At 52.5% G+C, this 15,461-nt stretch overlaps 1 protein-coding gene across 1 annotated transcript in view; it reads left to right on the top strand.

Moving 5' to 3' along the window:
* Positions 1–15,461, top strand: part of nbas (NBAS subunit of NRZ tethering complex) — a 337,178-nt gene that overhangs the window by 80,731 nt on the left and 240,986 nt on the right. The window contains 2 exon segments of the mRNA XM_065026122.1: positions 3,579–3,764; positions 13,983–14,156. Coding sequence (XP_064882194.1) covers positions 3,579–3,764; positions 13,983–14,156 — 360 coding nt within the window.

Genomic DNA, 15,461 nt, shown 5'->3' with positions numbered 1-15,461 from the left:
CTAGCCCATGTCTATACCAGTGACTCCCTCTAGCCCATGTCTATACCAGTAACTCCCTCTAGCCCATGTCTATACCAGTAACTCCCTCTAGCCCATGTCTATACCAGTAACTCCCTCTAGCCCATGTCTATACTCCCTCTAGCCCATGTCTATACCAGTAACTCCCTCTAGCCCATGTCTATACTCCCTCTAGCCCATGTCTATACTCCCTCTAGCCCATGTCTATACCAGTATCTCCCTCTAGCCCATGTCTATACCAGTAACTCCCTATAGCCCATGTCTATACTAGTAACTCCCTCTAGCCCATGTCTATACCAGTGACTCCCTCTAGCCCATGTCTATACCAGTAACTCCCTCTAGCCCATGTCTATACTCCCTCTAGCCCATGTCTATACCAGAGACTCCCTCTAGCCCATGTCTATACCAGTAACTCCCTCTAGCCCATGTCTATACCAGTAACTCCCTCTAGCCCATGTCTATACCAGAGACTCCCTAGCCCATATCTAGCTCCATGTCTATACCAGAGACTCCCTCTAGCCCATGTCTATACCAGTAACTCCTCTAGCCCATGTCTATACCAGTAACTCCCTCTAGCCCATGTCTATACCAGTAACTCCCTCTAGCCCATGTCTATACCAGTAACTCCCTCTAGCCCATGTCTATACCAGAGACTCCCTCTAGCCCATGTCTATACCAGAGACTCCCTCTAGCCCATGTCTATACCAGAGACTCCCTCTAGCCCATGTCTATAGCCCATGTCCCTCTAGCCCATGTCTATACTCCCTCTAGCCCATGTCTATACCAGTATCTCCTCTAGCCCATGTCTATACCAGTATCTCCCTCTAGCCCATGTCTATACCAGTATCTCCCTCTAGCCCATGTCTATACCAGTAACTCCCTCTAGCCCATGTCTATACTAGTAACTCCCTCTAGCCCATGTCTATACCAGTGACTCCCTCTAGCCCATGTCTATACCAGTAACTCCCTCTAGCCCATGTCTATACCCTCTATGTCTATACCAGTGACTCCCTCTAGCCCATGTCTATACCAGTAACTCCCTCTAGCCCATGTCTATACTCCTCTAGCCCATGTCTATACCAGAGACTCCCTCTAGCCCATGTCTATACCAGAGACTCCCTCTAGCCCATGTCTATACCAGTAACTCCCTCTAGCCCATGTCTATACTCCCTCTAGCCCATGTCTATACCAGTAACTCCCTCTAGCCCATGTCTATACTCCCTCTAGCCCATGTCTATACCAGTATCTCCCTCTAGCCCATGTCTATACCAGTATCTCCCTCTAGCCCATGTCTATACCAGTAACTCCCTCTAGCCCATGTCTATACTAGTAACTCCCTCTAGCCCATGTCTATACCAGTGACTCCCTCTAGCCCATGTCTATACCAGTAACTCCCTCTAGCCCATGTCTATACTCCCTCTAGCCCATGTCTATACCAGTGACTCCCTCTAGCCCATGTCTATACCAGTAACTCCCTCTAGCCCATGTCTATACTCCCTCTAGCCCATGTCTATACCAGAGACTCCCTCTAGCCCATGTCTATACCAGAGACTCCCTCTAGCCCATGTCTATACCAGTAACTCCCTCTAGCCCATGTCTATACCAGTAACTCCCTCTAGCCCATGTCTATACCAGTAACTCCCTCTAGCCCATGTCTATACCAGTAACTCCCTCTAGCCCATGTCTATACCAGTAACTCCCTCTAGCCCATGTCTATACCAGTAACTCCCTCTAGCCCATGTCTATTCCAGTAACTCCCTCTAGCCCATGTCTATACCAGTAACTCCCTCTAGCCCATGTCTATACCAGTAACTCCCTCTAGCCCATGTCTATACCAGAGACTCCCTCTAGCCCATGTCTATACCAGTAACTCCCTCTAGCCCATGTCTATACCAGTAACTCCCTCTAGCCCATGTCTATACCAGTAACTCCCTCTAGCCCATGTCTATACCAGTAACTCCCTCTAGCCCATGTCTATACCAGTAACTCCCTCTAGCCCATGTCTATACCAGTAACTCCCTCTAGCCCATGTCTATACCAGTAACTCCCTCTAGCCCATGTCTATACTCCCTCTAGCCCATGTCTATACTCCCTCTAGCCCATGTCTATACTCCCTCTAGCCCATGTCTATACCAGTGACTCCCTCTAGCCCATGTCTATACCAGTAACTCCCTCTAGCCCATGTCTATACCAGTGACTCCCTCTAGCCCATGTCTATACCAGTGACTCCCTCTAGCCCATGTCTATACCAGTGACTCCCTCTAGCCCATGTCTATACCAGTAACTCCCTCTAGCCCATGTCTATACTCCCTCTAGCCCATGTCTATACTCCCTCTAGCCCATGTCTATACTCCCTCTAGCCCATGTCTATACCAGTGACTCCCTCTAGCCCATGTCTATACCAGTAACTCCCTCTAGCCCATGTCTATACCAGTGACTCCCTCTAGCCCATGTCTATACCAGTGACTCCCTCTAGCCCATGTCTATACCAGAGACTCCCTCTAGCCCATGTCTATACCAGTAACTCCCTCTAGCCCATGTCTATACCAGTAACTCCCTCTAGCCCATGTCTATACCAGTAACTCCCTCTAGCCCATGTCTATACTCCCTCTAGCCCATGTCTATACTCCCTCTAGCCCATGTCTATACTCCCTCTAGCCCATGTCTATACCAGTGACTTCCTCTAGCCCATGTCTATACCAGTATCTCCCTCTAGCCCATGTCTATACCAGTAACTCCCTCTAGCCCATGTCTATACTAGTAACTCCCTCTAGCCCATGTCTATACCAGTGACTCCCTCTAGCCCATGTCTATACCAGTAACTCCCTCTAGCCCATGTCTATACTCCCTCTAGCCCATGTCTATACCAGAGACTCCCTCTAGCCCATGTCTATACCAGAGACTCCCTCTAGCCCATGTCTATACCAGTAACTCCCTCTAGCCCATGTCTATACCAGAGACTCCCTCTAGCCCATGTCTATACCAGAGACTCCCTCTAGCCCATGTCTATACCAGAGACTCCCTCTAGCCCATATCTATACCAGAGACTCCCTCTAGCCCATGTCTATACCAGTAACTCCCTCTAGCCCATGTCTATACCAGTAACTCCCTCTAGCCCATGTCTATACCAGTAACTCCCTCTAGCCCATGTCTATACCAGTAACTCCCTCTAGCCCATGTCTATACCAGTGACTCCCTCTAGCCCATGTCTATACCAGTGACTCCCTCTAGCCCATGTCTATACCAGTGACTCCCTCTAGCCCATGTCTATACCAGAGACTCCCTCTAGCCCATGTCTATACCAGAGACTCCCTCTAGCCCATGTCTATACCAGTGACTCCCTCTAGCCCATGTCTATACCAGTAACTCCCTCTAGCCCATGTCTATACCAGTAACTCCCTCTAGCCCATGTCTATACCAGTAACTCCCTCTAGCCCATGTCTATACTCCCTCTAGCCCATGTCTATACCAGTAACTCCCTCTAGCCCATGTCTATACCAATCCATAGTGAACCATGCAAGTGTTCTGTTCTCTGATTGGATGTCCTGTCTGTCCATCAGGTGGACTGTGCACTGTCATTGGTGCGTCTCGGGAAGGAGCGGGATATCCCGGGGTTGGAGCGGCTGTGTGATGACCTGGTAACCATGGAGACGTTGGTGTACGAGACGGCGTGCGAGCTCAGCCTGACACTAAGAGACTTGCAGCAGCTCGGTGACATCGACAAGCTCCGCCTCCTCATGAAGAACGTATGTACATGTTGTGTGTGTGTTCCTCATTGTACCTAGTCTTTGAGTAGGAGGCTTCTAAATGGCTTCTGTCTCCACAAGTCAATCCCCTAGACACTAGACTGGATCAACCTCTGGGCCCTAGACACTAGACACTAGACTGGATCAACCTCTAGACACTAGACTGGATCAACCTCTGGCACCTAGACACTAGACTGGATCAACCTCTAGATACTAGACTGGATCAACCTCTGGCCCCTAGACACTAGACTGGATCAACCTCTGGCCCCTAGACACTAGACTGGATCAACCTCTGGCCCCTAGACACTAGACTGGATCAACCTCTGGCCCCTAGACACTAGACTGGATCAACCTCTGGCCCCTAGACACTAGACTGGATCAACCTCTGGGCCCTAGACACTAGACTGGATCAACCTCTGGGCCCTAGACACTAGACACTAGACTGGATCAACCTCTGGACACTAGACTGGATCAACCTCTGGCACCTAGACTGGATCAAACTCTGGCCCCTAGACACTAGACTGGATCAACCTCTGGGCCCTAGACACTAGACTGGATCAACCTCTGGGCCCTAGACACTAGACTGGATCAACCTCTGGCCCCTAGACACTAGACTGGATCAACCTCTAGATACTAGACTGGATCAACCTCTGGCCCCTAGACACTAGACTGGATCAACCTCTGGCCCCTAGACACTAGACTGGATCAACCTCTGGCCCCTGGACACTAGACTGGATCAACCTCTGGCCCCTAGACACTAGACTGGATCAACCTCTAGATACTAGACTGGATCAACCTCTGGCCCCTAGACACTAGACTGGATCAACCTCTGGCCCGTAGACACTAGACTGGATCAACCTCTGGCCCCTGGACACTAGACTGGATCAACGTCTGGACCCTAGACACTAGACTGGATCAACCTCTGGCCCCTAGACACTAGACTGGATCAACCACTGGCCCCTAGACACTAGACTGGATCAACCTCTGGCCCCTAGACACTAGACTGGATCAACCTCTGGCCCCTAGACACTAGACTGGATCAACCTCTGGCCCCTAGACTGGCTCAACCTCTGGCCCCTAGACTGGCTCAACCTCTGGCCCCTAGACTGGCTCAACCTCTGGCCCCTAGACTGGCTCAACCTCTGGCCCCTAGACTGGCTCAACCTCTGGCCCCTAGACTGGATCAACCTCTGGCCCCTAGACACTAGACTGGATCAACCTCTGGCCCCTAGACACAGACTGGATCAACCTCTGGCCCCTAGACACTAGACTGGATCAACCTCTGGCCCCTAGACACTCGACTGGATCAACCTCTGGCCCCTAGACATTCGACTGGATCAACCTCTGGCCCCTAGACACTCGACTGGATTAACCTCTGGCCCCTAAACACTAGACTGGATCAACCTCTGGCCCCTAGACACTAGACTGGATCAACCTCTGGCCCCTAGACACTAGACTGGATCAACCACTGGCCCCTAGACACTAGACTGGATTAACCTCTGGCCCCTAGACTGGATCAACCACTGGCCCATAGACACTAGACTGGATCAACCACTGGCCCCTAGACACTAGACTGGATCAACCACTGGCCCCTAGACACTAGACTGGATCAACGTCTGGCACCTAGACACTAGACTGGATCAACCTCTGGCCCCTAGACACTAGACTGGATCAACTTCTGGCCCCTAGACTGGGTCAACCACTGGCCCCTAGACTGGGTCAACCACTTACCCCTAGACTGGGTCAACCACTGGCCCCTAGACTGGGTCAACCACTGGCCCCTAGACTGGGTCAACCACTGGCCCCTAGACTGGGTCAAACACTGGCCCCTAGACTGGGTCAACCACTGGCCCCTAGACCCTAGACTGGATCAACCTCTGGCCCCTAGACACTAGACTGGATCAACCTCTGGCCCGTAGACACTAGACTGGATCAACCTCTGGCCCCTAGACCCTAGACTGGATCAACCTCTAGACACTAGACTGGATCAACCTCTGGCCCCTAGACACTAGACTGGATCAACGTCTGGCCCCTAGACACTAGACTGGAGCAACGTCTAGACCCTAGACTAGATCAACCTCTATAGACACTAGACTGGATCAACCTCTGGCCCCTAGACACTAGACTGGATCAACGTCTGGCCCCTAGACACTAGACTGGATCAACCTCTGGCCCCTAGACACTAGACTGGATCAACCTCTGGCCCCTAGACACTAGACTGGATCAACCACTGGCCCCTAGACACTAGACTGCATCAACCTCTGGGCTCTAGACACTAGACTAGATCAAACTCTGGGCCCTAGACACTAGACTGGATTAACCTCTGGCCCCTAGACTGGATCAACCTCTGGCCCCTAGACTGGATCAACCTCTGGCCCCTAGACACTAGACTGGATCAACCTCTGGCCCCTAGACTGGATCAACCTCTGGCCCCTAGACTGGATCAACTTCTGGCCCCTAGACACTAGACTGGATCAACCTCTGGCCCCTAGACACTAGACTGGATCAACCACTGGCCCCTAGACACTAGACTGGATCAACCTCTGGCCCCTAGACACTAGACTGGATCAACCTCTGGCCCCTAGACACTAGACTGGATCAACCTCTGGCCCCTAGACACTAGACTGGATCAACCTCTGGCCCCTAGACACTAGACTGGATCAACCTCTGGCCCCTAGACTGGATCAACCACTGGCCCCTAGACACTCGACTGGATCAACCTCTGGCCCCTAGACACTAGACTGGATTAACCTCTGGCCCCTAAACACTAGACTGGATCAACCTCTGGCCCCTAGACACTAGACTGGATCAACCTCTGGCCCCTAGACACTAGACTGGATCAACCACTGGCCCCTAGACACTAGACTGGATTAACCTCTGGCCCCTAGACTGGATCAACCACTGGCCCATAGACACTAGACTGGATCAACCACTGGCCCCTAGACACTAGACTGGATCAACCACTGGCCCCTAGACACTAGACTGGATCAACGTCTGGCCCCTAGACACTAGACTGGATCATTCTCTGGCCCCTAGACACTAGACTGGATCAACTTCTGGCCCCTAGACTGGGTCAACCACTGGCCCCTAGACTGGGTCAACCACTGGCCCCTAGACTGGGTCAAACACTGGCCCCTAGACTGGGTCAACCACTGGCCCCTAGACCCTAGACTGGATCAACCTCTGGCCCCTAGACCCTAGACTGGATCAACGTCTAGACCCTAGACTAGATCAACCTCTAGACACTAGACTGGATCAACCTCTGGCCCCTAGACACTAGACTGGATCAACGTCTGGCCCCTAGACACTAGACTGGATCAACCTCTGGGCCCTAGACACTAGACTGGATTAACCTCTGGCCCCTAGACTGGATCAACCTCTGGCCCCTAGACTGGATCAACCTCTGGCCCCTAGACTGGATCAACCTCTGGCCCCTAGACTGGATCAACCTCTGGCCCCTAGACACTAGACTGGATCAACCTCTGGCCCCTAGACACTAGACTGGATCAACCTCTGGCCCCTAGACACTAGACTGGATCAACCTCTGGCCCCTAGACACTAGACTGGATCAACCTCTGGCCCCTAGACACTAGACTGGATCAACCTCTGGCCCCTAGACACTAGACTGGATCAACCACTGGCCCCTAGACACTAGACTGGATCAACCACTGGCCCCTAGACACTAGACTGGATCAACCACTGGCCCCTAGACACTAGACTGGATCAACCACTGGACGCTAGACTGGATCAACCTCTGGCCCCTAGACACTAGACTGGATCAACCTCTGGCCCCTAGACACTAGACTGGATCAACCTCTGGCCCCTAGACACTAGACTGGATCAACATCTGGCCCCTAGACACTAGACTGGATCAACCTCTGGCCCCTAGACACTAGACTGGATCAACCACTGGCCCCTAGACACTAGACTGGATCAACCTCTGGCCCCTAGACACTAGACTGGATCAACCTCTGGCCCCTAGACACTAAACGGGATCAACCTCTGGCCCCTAGACTGGATCAACCTCTGGCCCCTAGACACTAGACTGGATCAACCTCTGGCCCCTAGACACTAGACTGGATTAACCTCTAGACACCAGACTGGATCAACCTCTGGCCCCTAGACACTAGACTGGATTAACCTCTAGACACTAGACTGGATCAACCACTGTCCCCTAGACACTAGACTGGATCAACCACTGGCCCCTAGACTGGATCAACCTCTGGCCCTTAGACACTAGACTGGATCAACCTCTGGCCCCTAGACACTAGACTGGATCAACCTCTGGCCCCTAGACACTAGACTGGATCAACCTCTGGCCCCTAGACACTGGACTGGATCAACCTCTGGCCCCTAGACACTAGACTGGCTCAACCTCTGGCCCCTAGACTGGATCAACCTCTGGCCCCTAGACTGGCTCAACCTCTGGCCCCTAGACTGGCTCAACCTCTGGCCCCTAGACTGGCTCAACCTCTGGCCCCTAGACTGGCTCAACCTCTGGCCCCTAGACTGGATCAGTCTCTGGCCCCTAGACACTATACTGGATCAACCTCTGGCCCCTAGACACTAGACTGGATCAACCTCTGGCCCCTAGACACTAGACTGGATCAACCTCTGGCCCCTAGACACTAGACTGGATCAACCTCTGGCCCCTAGACACTAAACGGGATCAACCTCTGGCCCCTAGACTGGATCAACCTCTGGCCCCTAGACACTAGACTGGATCAACCTCTGGCCCCTAGACGCTAGACTGGATTAACCTCTGGCCCCTAGACACTAGACTGGATTAACCTCTAGACACTAGACTGGATCAACCACTGGCCCCTAGACACTAGACTGGATCAACCTCTGGCCCCTAGACACTAGACTGGATCAACCTCTGGCCCCTAGACACTAGACTGGATCAACCTCTGGCCCCTAGACACTAGACTGGATCAACCTCTGGCCCCTAGACACTAAACGGGATCAACCTCTGGCCCCTAGACTGGATCAACCTCTGGCCCCTAGACACTAGACTGGATCAACCTCTGGCCCCTAGACACTAGACTGGATCAACCACTGGCCCCTAGACTGGATCAACCTCTGGCCCCTAGACACTAGACTGGATCAACCTCTGGCCCCTAGACACTAGACTGGATCAACCACTGGCCCCTAGACACTAGACTGGATCAACCTCTGGCCCCTAGACACTAGACTGGATCAACCTCTGGCCCCTAGACACTAGACTGGATCAACCTCTGGCCCCTAGACACTGGACTGGATCAACCTCTGGCCCCTAGACACTAGACTGGCTCAACCTCTGGCCCCTAGACTGGATCAACCTCTGGCCCCTAGACTGGCTCAACCTCTGGCCCCTAGACTGGCTCAACCTCTGGCCCCTAGACTGGCTCAACCTCTGGCCCCTAGACTGGCTCAACCTCTGGCCCCTAGACTGGATCAGTCTCTGGCCCCTAGACACTAGACTGGATCAACCTCTGGCCCCTAGACACTAGACTGTATCAACCTCTAGACACTAGACTTGATCAACCTCTGGCCCCTAGACTGGATCAACCTCTGGCCCCTAGACACTAAACGGGATCAACCTCTGGCCCCTAGACTGGATCAACCTCTGGCCCCTAGACACTAGACTAGATTAACCTCTAGACACTAGACTGGATCAACCTCTGGCCCCTAGACACTAGACTGGATTAACCTCTAGACACTAGACTGGATCAACCACTGTCCCCTAGACACTAGACTGGATCCACCACTGACACCTAGACTGGATCAACCTCTGGCCCCTAGACACTAGACTGGATCAACCTCTGGCCCCTAGACACTAGACTGGATCAACCACTGGCCCCTAGACACTAGACTGGATCAACCTCTGGCCCCTAGACACTAGACTGGATCAACCTCTGGCCCCTAGACACTAGACTGGATCAACCTCTGGCCCCTAGACACTAGACTGGATCAACCTCTGGCCCCTAGACTGGATCAACCTCTGGCCCCTAGACTGGCTCAACCTCTGGCCCCTAGACTGGCTCAACCTCTGGCCCCTAGACTGGCTCAACCTCTGGCCCCTAGACTGGCTCCATCTCTGGCCCCTAGACTGGCTCCATCTCTGGCCCCTAGACTGGCTCAACCTCTGGCCCCTAGACTGGCTCAACCTCTGGCCCCTAGACTGGCTCAACCTCTGGCCCCTAGACTGGCTCAACATCTGGCCCCTAGACTGGCTCAACCTCTGGCCCCTAGACTGGATCAACCTCTGGCCCCTAGACTGGATCAACCTCTGGCCCCTAGACTGGATCAACCTCTGGCCCCTAGACTGGATCAACCTCTGGCCCCTAGACACTAGACTGGATCAACCTCTGGCCCCTATACACTAGACTGGATCAACCTCTGGCCCCTAGACACTAAACGGGATCAACTTCTGGCCCCTAGACTGGATCAACCTCTGGCCCCTAGACTGGATCAACCTCTGGCCCCTAGACACTAGACTGGATCAACCTCTGGCCCCTAGACACTAGACTGGATTAACTTCTGGCCCCTAGACACTAGACTGGATTAACCTCTAGACACTAGACTGGATCAACCACTGGCCCCTAGACTGGATCAACCTCTGGCCCCTAGACACTAGACTGGATCAACCTCTGGCCCCTAGACTGGATCAACCTCTGGCCCTTAGACTGGATCAACCTCTGGCCCCTAGACTGGATCAACCTCTGGCCCCTAGACACTAGACTGGATCAACCTCTGGCCCCTAGACACTAGACTGGATCAACCTCTGGCCCCTAGACACTAGACTGGATCAACCTCTGGCCCCTAGACACTAGACTGGATCAACCTCTGGCCCCTAGACACTAGACTGGATCAACCTCTGGCCCCTAGACACTAGACTGGATCAACCACTGGCCCCTAGACACTAGACTGGATCAACCACTGGCCCCTAGACACTAGACTGGATCAACCACTGGCCCCTAGACACTAGACTGGATCAACCACTGGACGCTAGACTGGATCAACCTCTGGACCCTAGACACTAGACTGGATCAACCTCTGGCCCCTAGACACTAGACTGGATCAACCTCTGGCCCCTAGACACTAGACTGGATCAACCTCTGGCCCCTAGACACTAGACTGGATCAACCACTGGCCCCTAGACACTAGACTGGATCAACCTTTGGCCCCTAGACACTAGACTGGATCAACCTCTGGCCCCTAGACACTAAACGGGATCAACGTCTGGCCCCTAGACTGGATCAACCTCTGGCCCCTAGACACTAGACTGGATCAACCTCTGGCCCCTAGACACTAGACTGGATTAACCTCTAGACACTAGACTGGATCAACCTCTGGCCCCTAGACACTAGACTGGATTAACCTCTAGACACTAGACTGGATCAACCACTGGCCCCTAGACACTAGACTGGATCAACCACTGGCCCCTAGACACTAGACTGGATCAACCACTGGCCCCTAGACACTAGACTGGATCAACCACTGGACGCTAGACTGGATCAACCTCTGGACCCTAGACACTAGACTGGATCAACCTCTGGCCCCTAGACACTAGACTGGATCAACCTCTGGCCCCTAGACACTAGACTGGATCAACCTCTGGCCCCTAGACACTAGACTGGATCAACCTCTGGCCCCTAGACACTAGACTGGATCAACCACTGGCCCCTAGACACTAGACTGGATCAACCTCTGGCCCCTAGACACTAGACTGGATCAACCTCTGGCCCCTAGACACTAAACGGGATCAACCTCTGGCCCCTAGACTGGATCAACCTCTGGCCCCTAGACACTAGACTGGATCAACCTCTGGCCCCTAGACACTAGACTGGATTAACCTCTAGACACTAGACTGGATCAACCTCTGGCCCCTAGACACTAGACTGGATTAACCTCTAGACACTAGACTGGATCAACCACTGTCCCCTAGACACTAGACTGGATCAACCACTGGCCCCTAGACTGGATCAACCTCTGGCCCTTAGACACTAGACTGGATCAACCTCTGGCCCCTAGACACTAGACTGGATCAACCACTGGCCCCTAGACACTAGACTGGATCAACCTCTGGCCCCTAGACACTAGACTGGATCAACCTCTGGCCCCTAGACACTAGACTGGATCAACCTCTGGCCCCTAGACACTAGACTGGATCAACCTCTGGACCCTAGACAATAGACTGGATCAACTTCTGGACCCTAGACACTAGACTGGATCAACCACTGGCCCCTAGACTGGATCAACGTCTGGCCCCTAGACACTAGACTGGATCAACCTCTGGCCCCTAGACACTAGACTGGATCAACCTCTGGCCCCTAGACTGGATCAACCTCTGGCCCCTAGACACTAGACTGGATCAATCTCTGGCCCCTAGACTGGATCAATCTCTGGCCCCTAGACTGGATCAATCTCTGGCCCCTAGACTGGATCAACCTCTGGCCCCTAGACACTAGACTGGATCAACCTCTGGCCCCTAGACTGGATCAATCTCTGGCCCCTAGACTGGATCAATCTCTGGCCCCTAGACTGGATCAACCACTGGCCCCTAGACACTAGACTGGAACAACCACTGGCCCCTAGACACTAGACTGGATCAACCTCTGGCCCCTAGACTGGATCAACCACTGGCCCCTAGACACTAGACTGGATCAACCTCTGGCCCCTAGACTGGATCAACCACTGGCCCCTAGACACTAGACTGGATCAATCTCTGGCCCCTAGACTGGATCAACCTCTGGCCCCTAGACACTAGACTGGATCAACCTCTGGCCCCTAGACTGGATCAACCTCTGGCCCCTAGACACTAGACTGGATCAACCTCTGGCCACTAGACTGGATCAACCACTGGCCCCTAGACACTAGACTGGATCAACCTCTGGCCCCTAGACTGGATCAACCACTGGCCCCTAGACACTAGACTGGATCTGGATAGAGTGGACATGGAAAAACAATAACTCAACTTTATTTCAGCTGTCCACCCTTCCCAGTCCTCTCAGATCTACACAAGAGCATGTGATTCACTACCGTAGACCCATAGAGCTGTGGTCTAAAGTAGGGCTCTACCGTAGACCCATAGAGCTGTGGTCTAAAGTAGGGCTCTACCGTAGACCCATAGAGCTGTGGTCTAAAGTAGGGCTCTACCGTAGACCCATAGAGCTGTGGTCTAAAGTAGTGCTCTACCGTAGACCCATAGAGCTGTGGTCTAAAGTAGGGCTCTACCGTAGACCCATAGAGCTGTGGTCTAAAGTAGGGCTCTACCGTAGACCCATAGAGCTGTGGTCTAAAGTAGGGCTCTACCGTAGACCCATAGAGCTGTGGTCTAAAGTAGGGCTCTACCGTAGACCCATAGAGTTCTGGTCTAAAGTAGGGCTCTACCGTAGACCCATAGAGCTGTGGTCTAAAGTAGGGCTCTACCGTAGACCCATAGAGCTGTGGTCTAAAGTAGGGCTCTACCGTAGACCCATAGAGCTGTGGTCTAAAGTAGGGCTCTACCGTAGACCCATAGAGCTGTGGTCTAAAGTAGGGCTCTACCGTAGACCCATAGAGCTGTGGTCTAAAGTAGGGCTCTACCGTAGACCCATAGAGCTGTGGTCTAAAGTAGTGCTCTACCGTAGACCCATAGAGCTCTAGTCTAAAGTAGGGCTCTACCGTAGACCCATAGAGCTGTGGTCTAAAGTAGGGCTCTACCGGAGACCCATAGAGCTCTGGTCTAAAGTAGTGCTCTACCGTAGACCCATAGAGCCGTGGTCTAAAGTAGTGCTCTACCGTAGACCCATAGAGCCCTGGTCTAAAGTAGGGCTCTACCGTAGACCCATAGAGCTATGGTCTAAAGTAGGGCACTACCGTAGACCCATAGAGTTCTGGTCTAAAGTAGGGCTCTACCGTAGACCCATAGAGCTCTGGTCTAAAGTAGGGCTCTACCGTAGACCCATAGAGCTCTGGTCTAAAGTAGGGCTCTACCGTAGACCCATAGAGCTGTGGTCTAAAGTAGGGCTCTATATAGGGAATAGGGTGCCATAAGAGCCCTGGTCTAAAGTAGTGCTCTATATAGGGAATAGGGTACCATAGAACTGTGGTCTAAAGTAGTGCTCTATATAGGGAATAGGGTACCATAGAACTGTGGTCTAAAGTAGTGCTCTATATAGGGAATAGTGTGCCATTTGTGACTCAAACTCTGACTTCCTGTGCTGTGCGTCTGTCTTTGTCTTCCCCCTCCAGTCCAGTGCAGAGCGCTATGTTAAAGATGTGTTCCAGTGGATGGTTCCTTTCCTGCATCGCTGTGAGAAGCAGAGCGGGGGCGCTAGCGAGGCCCTGCTGAGAGAATATCTGGTGACCCTCTCTCGGCAAGACCTGTCTCTACCCCTGGCCGTCTTCCAACACTCCAGACCTGACGTTAGTACACACACACACACACACACACACACACACACACACTGTCCTTAGCAGTACCATATAGGGTGAAGGTTTTTCAACCGGGGGGGCCTGCGGAGGTACTGCAGGAGGCGCTGCAGGAGGCGCTGCAGGAGGCGCTGCAGGAGGCGCTGCAGGAGGCGCTGCAGCGGCGCTGCAGGAGGCACTGCAGGAGGTCCATTAAAAAATAAATATATGTTCATGCACACAGAACCCGTCAATAGTTTGGACTCATCTACTCATTCAAGGGATTTTCTTTATTTTTAATTATTTTCTACATTGTAGAATAATAGTGAAGACATCAAAACTATGAAATAACACAATATGGAATCATGTAGTAACCAACAAAGTGTTAAACAAATCAAAATGTGTATATTTTACATTCTTCGAAGTAGCCACCTTTGCCTTGATGACAGCTTTGCACACTCTTGGCATTCTCTCAACCAGCTTCACCTGGAATCATTTTCTTGAAGGAGTTCCCACATATGCTGAATGCTTGTTGGTTGATTTTCCTTCACTCAGCGGTCCAATTCATCCCAAACCATCTCAATTGGGTTGAGGTCGGGTGATTGTGGAGGCCAGGTCATCTGATGCAGCACTCCATTACTCTCCTTCTTGGTCAAATAACCCTGACACAGCCTGGAGTGTGTTGGGTCATTGTCATGATGAATAACAAATGATGATGTGACTTGATTTCTAAATAAATCACTGACAGTGTCACCAGCAAAGCACCATCACACCTCCTCCTCCATGCTTCACGGTGGGAACCACACACCTCCTCCTCCATGCTTCACGGTGGGACCACACACCTCCTCCATGCTTCACGGTGGGAACTACACACCTCCTCCATGCTTCACGGTGGGAACTACACACCTCCTCCTCCATGCTTCACGGTGGGAACTACACACCTCCTCATCCATGCTTCACGGTGGGAACTACACACCTCCTCCTCCATGCTTCACGGTGGGAACTACACACCTCCTCCTCCATGCTTCACGGTGGGAACTACACACCTCCTCCTCCATGCTTCACGGTGGGAACTACACACCTCCTCCTCCATGCTTCACGGTGGGAACTACACATGCAGAGATCATCCGTTCACCCACACTGCGTCTCACAAAGACACGACGGTTGGAACCTGAAATCTGAAATTTGGACTCATCAGACCAAAGGACAGATTTCCACCAGTCTAATGTCCATTGCTCGTGTTTCTTGCCAAAGCAAGTCTCTTCTTCTTATTGGTGTCCTTTAGTAGTGGTTTCTTTGCAGCAATTCCACCATGACGGC

The sequence above is a fragment of the Oncorhynchus nerka genome, linkage group LG13, assembly GCF_034236695.1.
Source record: "Oncorhynchus nerka isolate Pitt River linkage group LG13, Oner_Uvic_2.0, whole genome shotgun sequence".
Taxonomy (NCBI): domain Eukaryota; kingdom Metazoa; phylum Chordata; class Actinopteri; order Salmoniformes; family Salmonidae; genus Oncorhynchus; species Oncorhynchus nerka.
The sequence above is the reverse complement of the archived record's forward strand: the minus strand, read 5'-3'. Positions and strand labels throughout refer to the sequence as shown.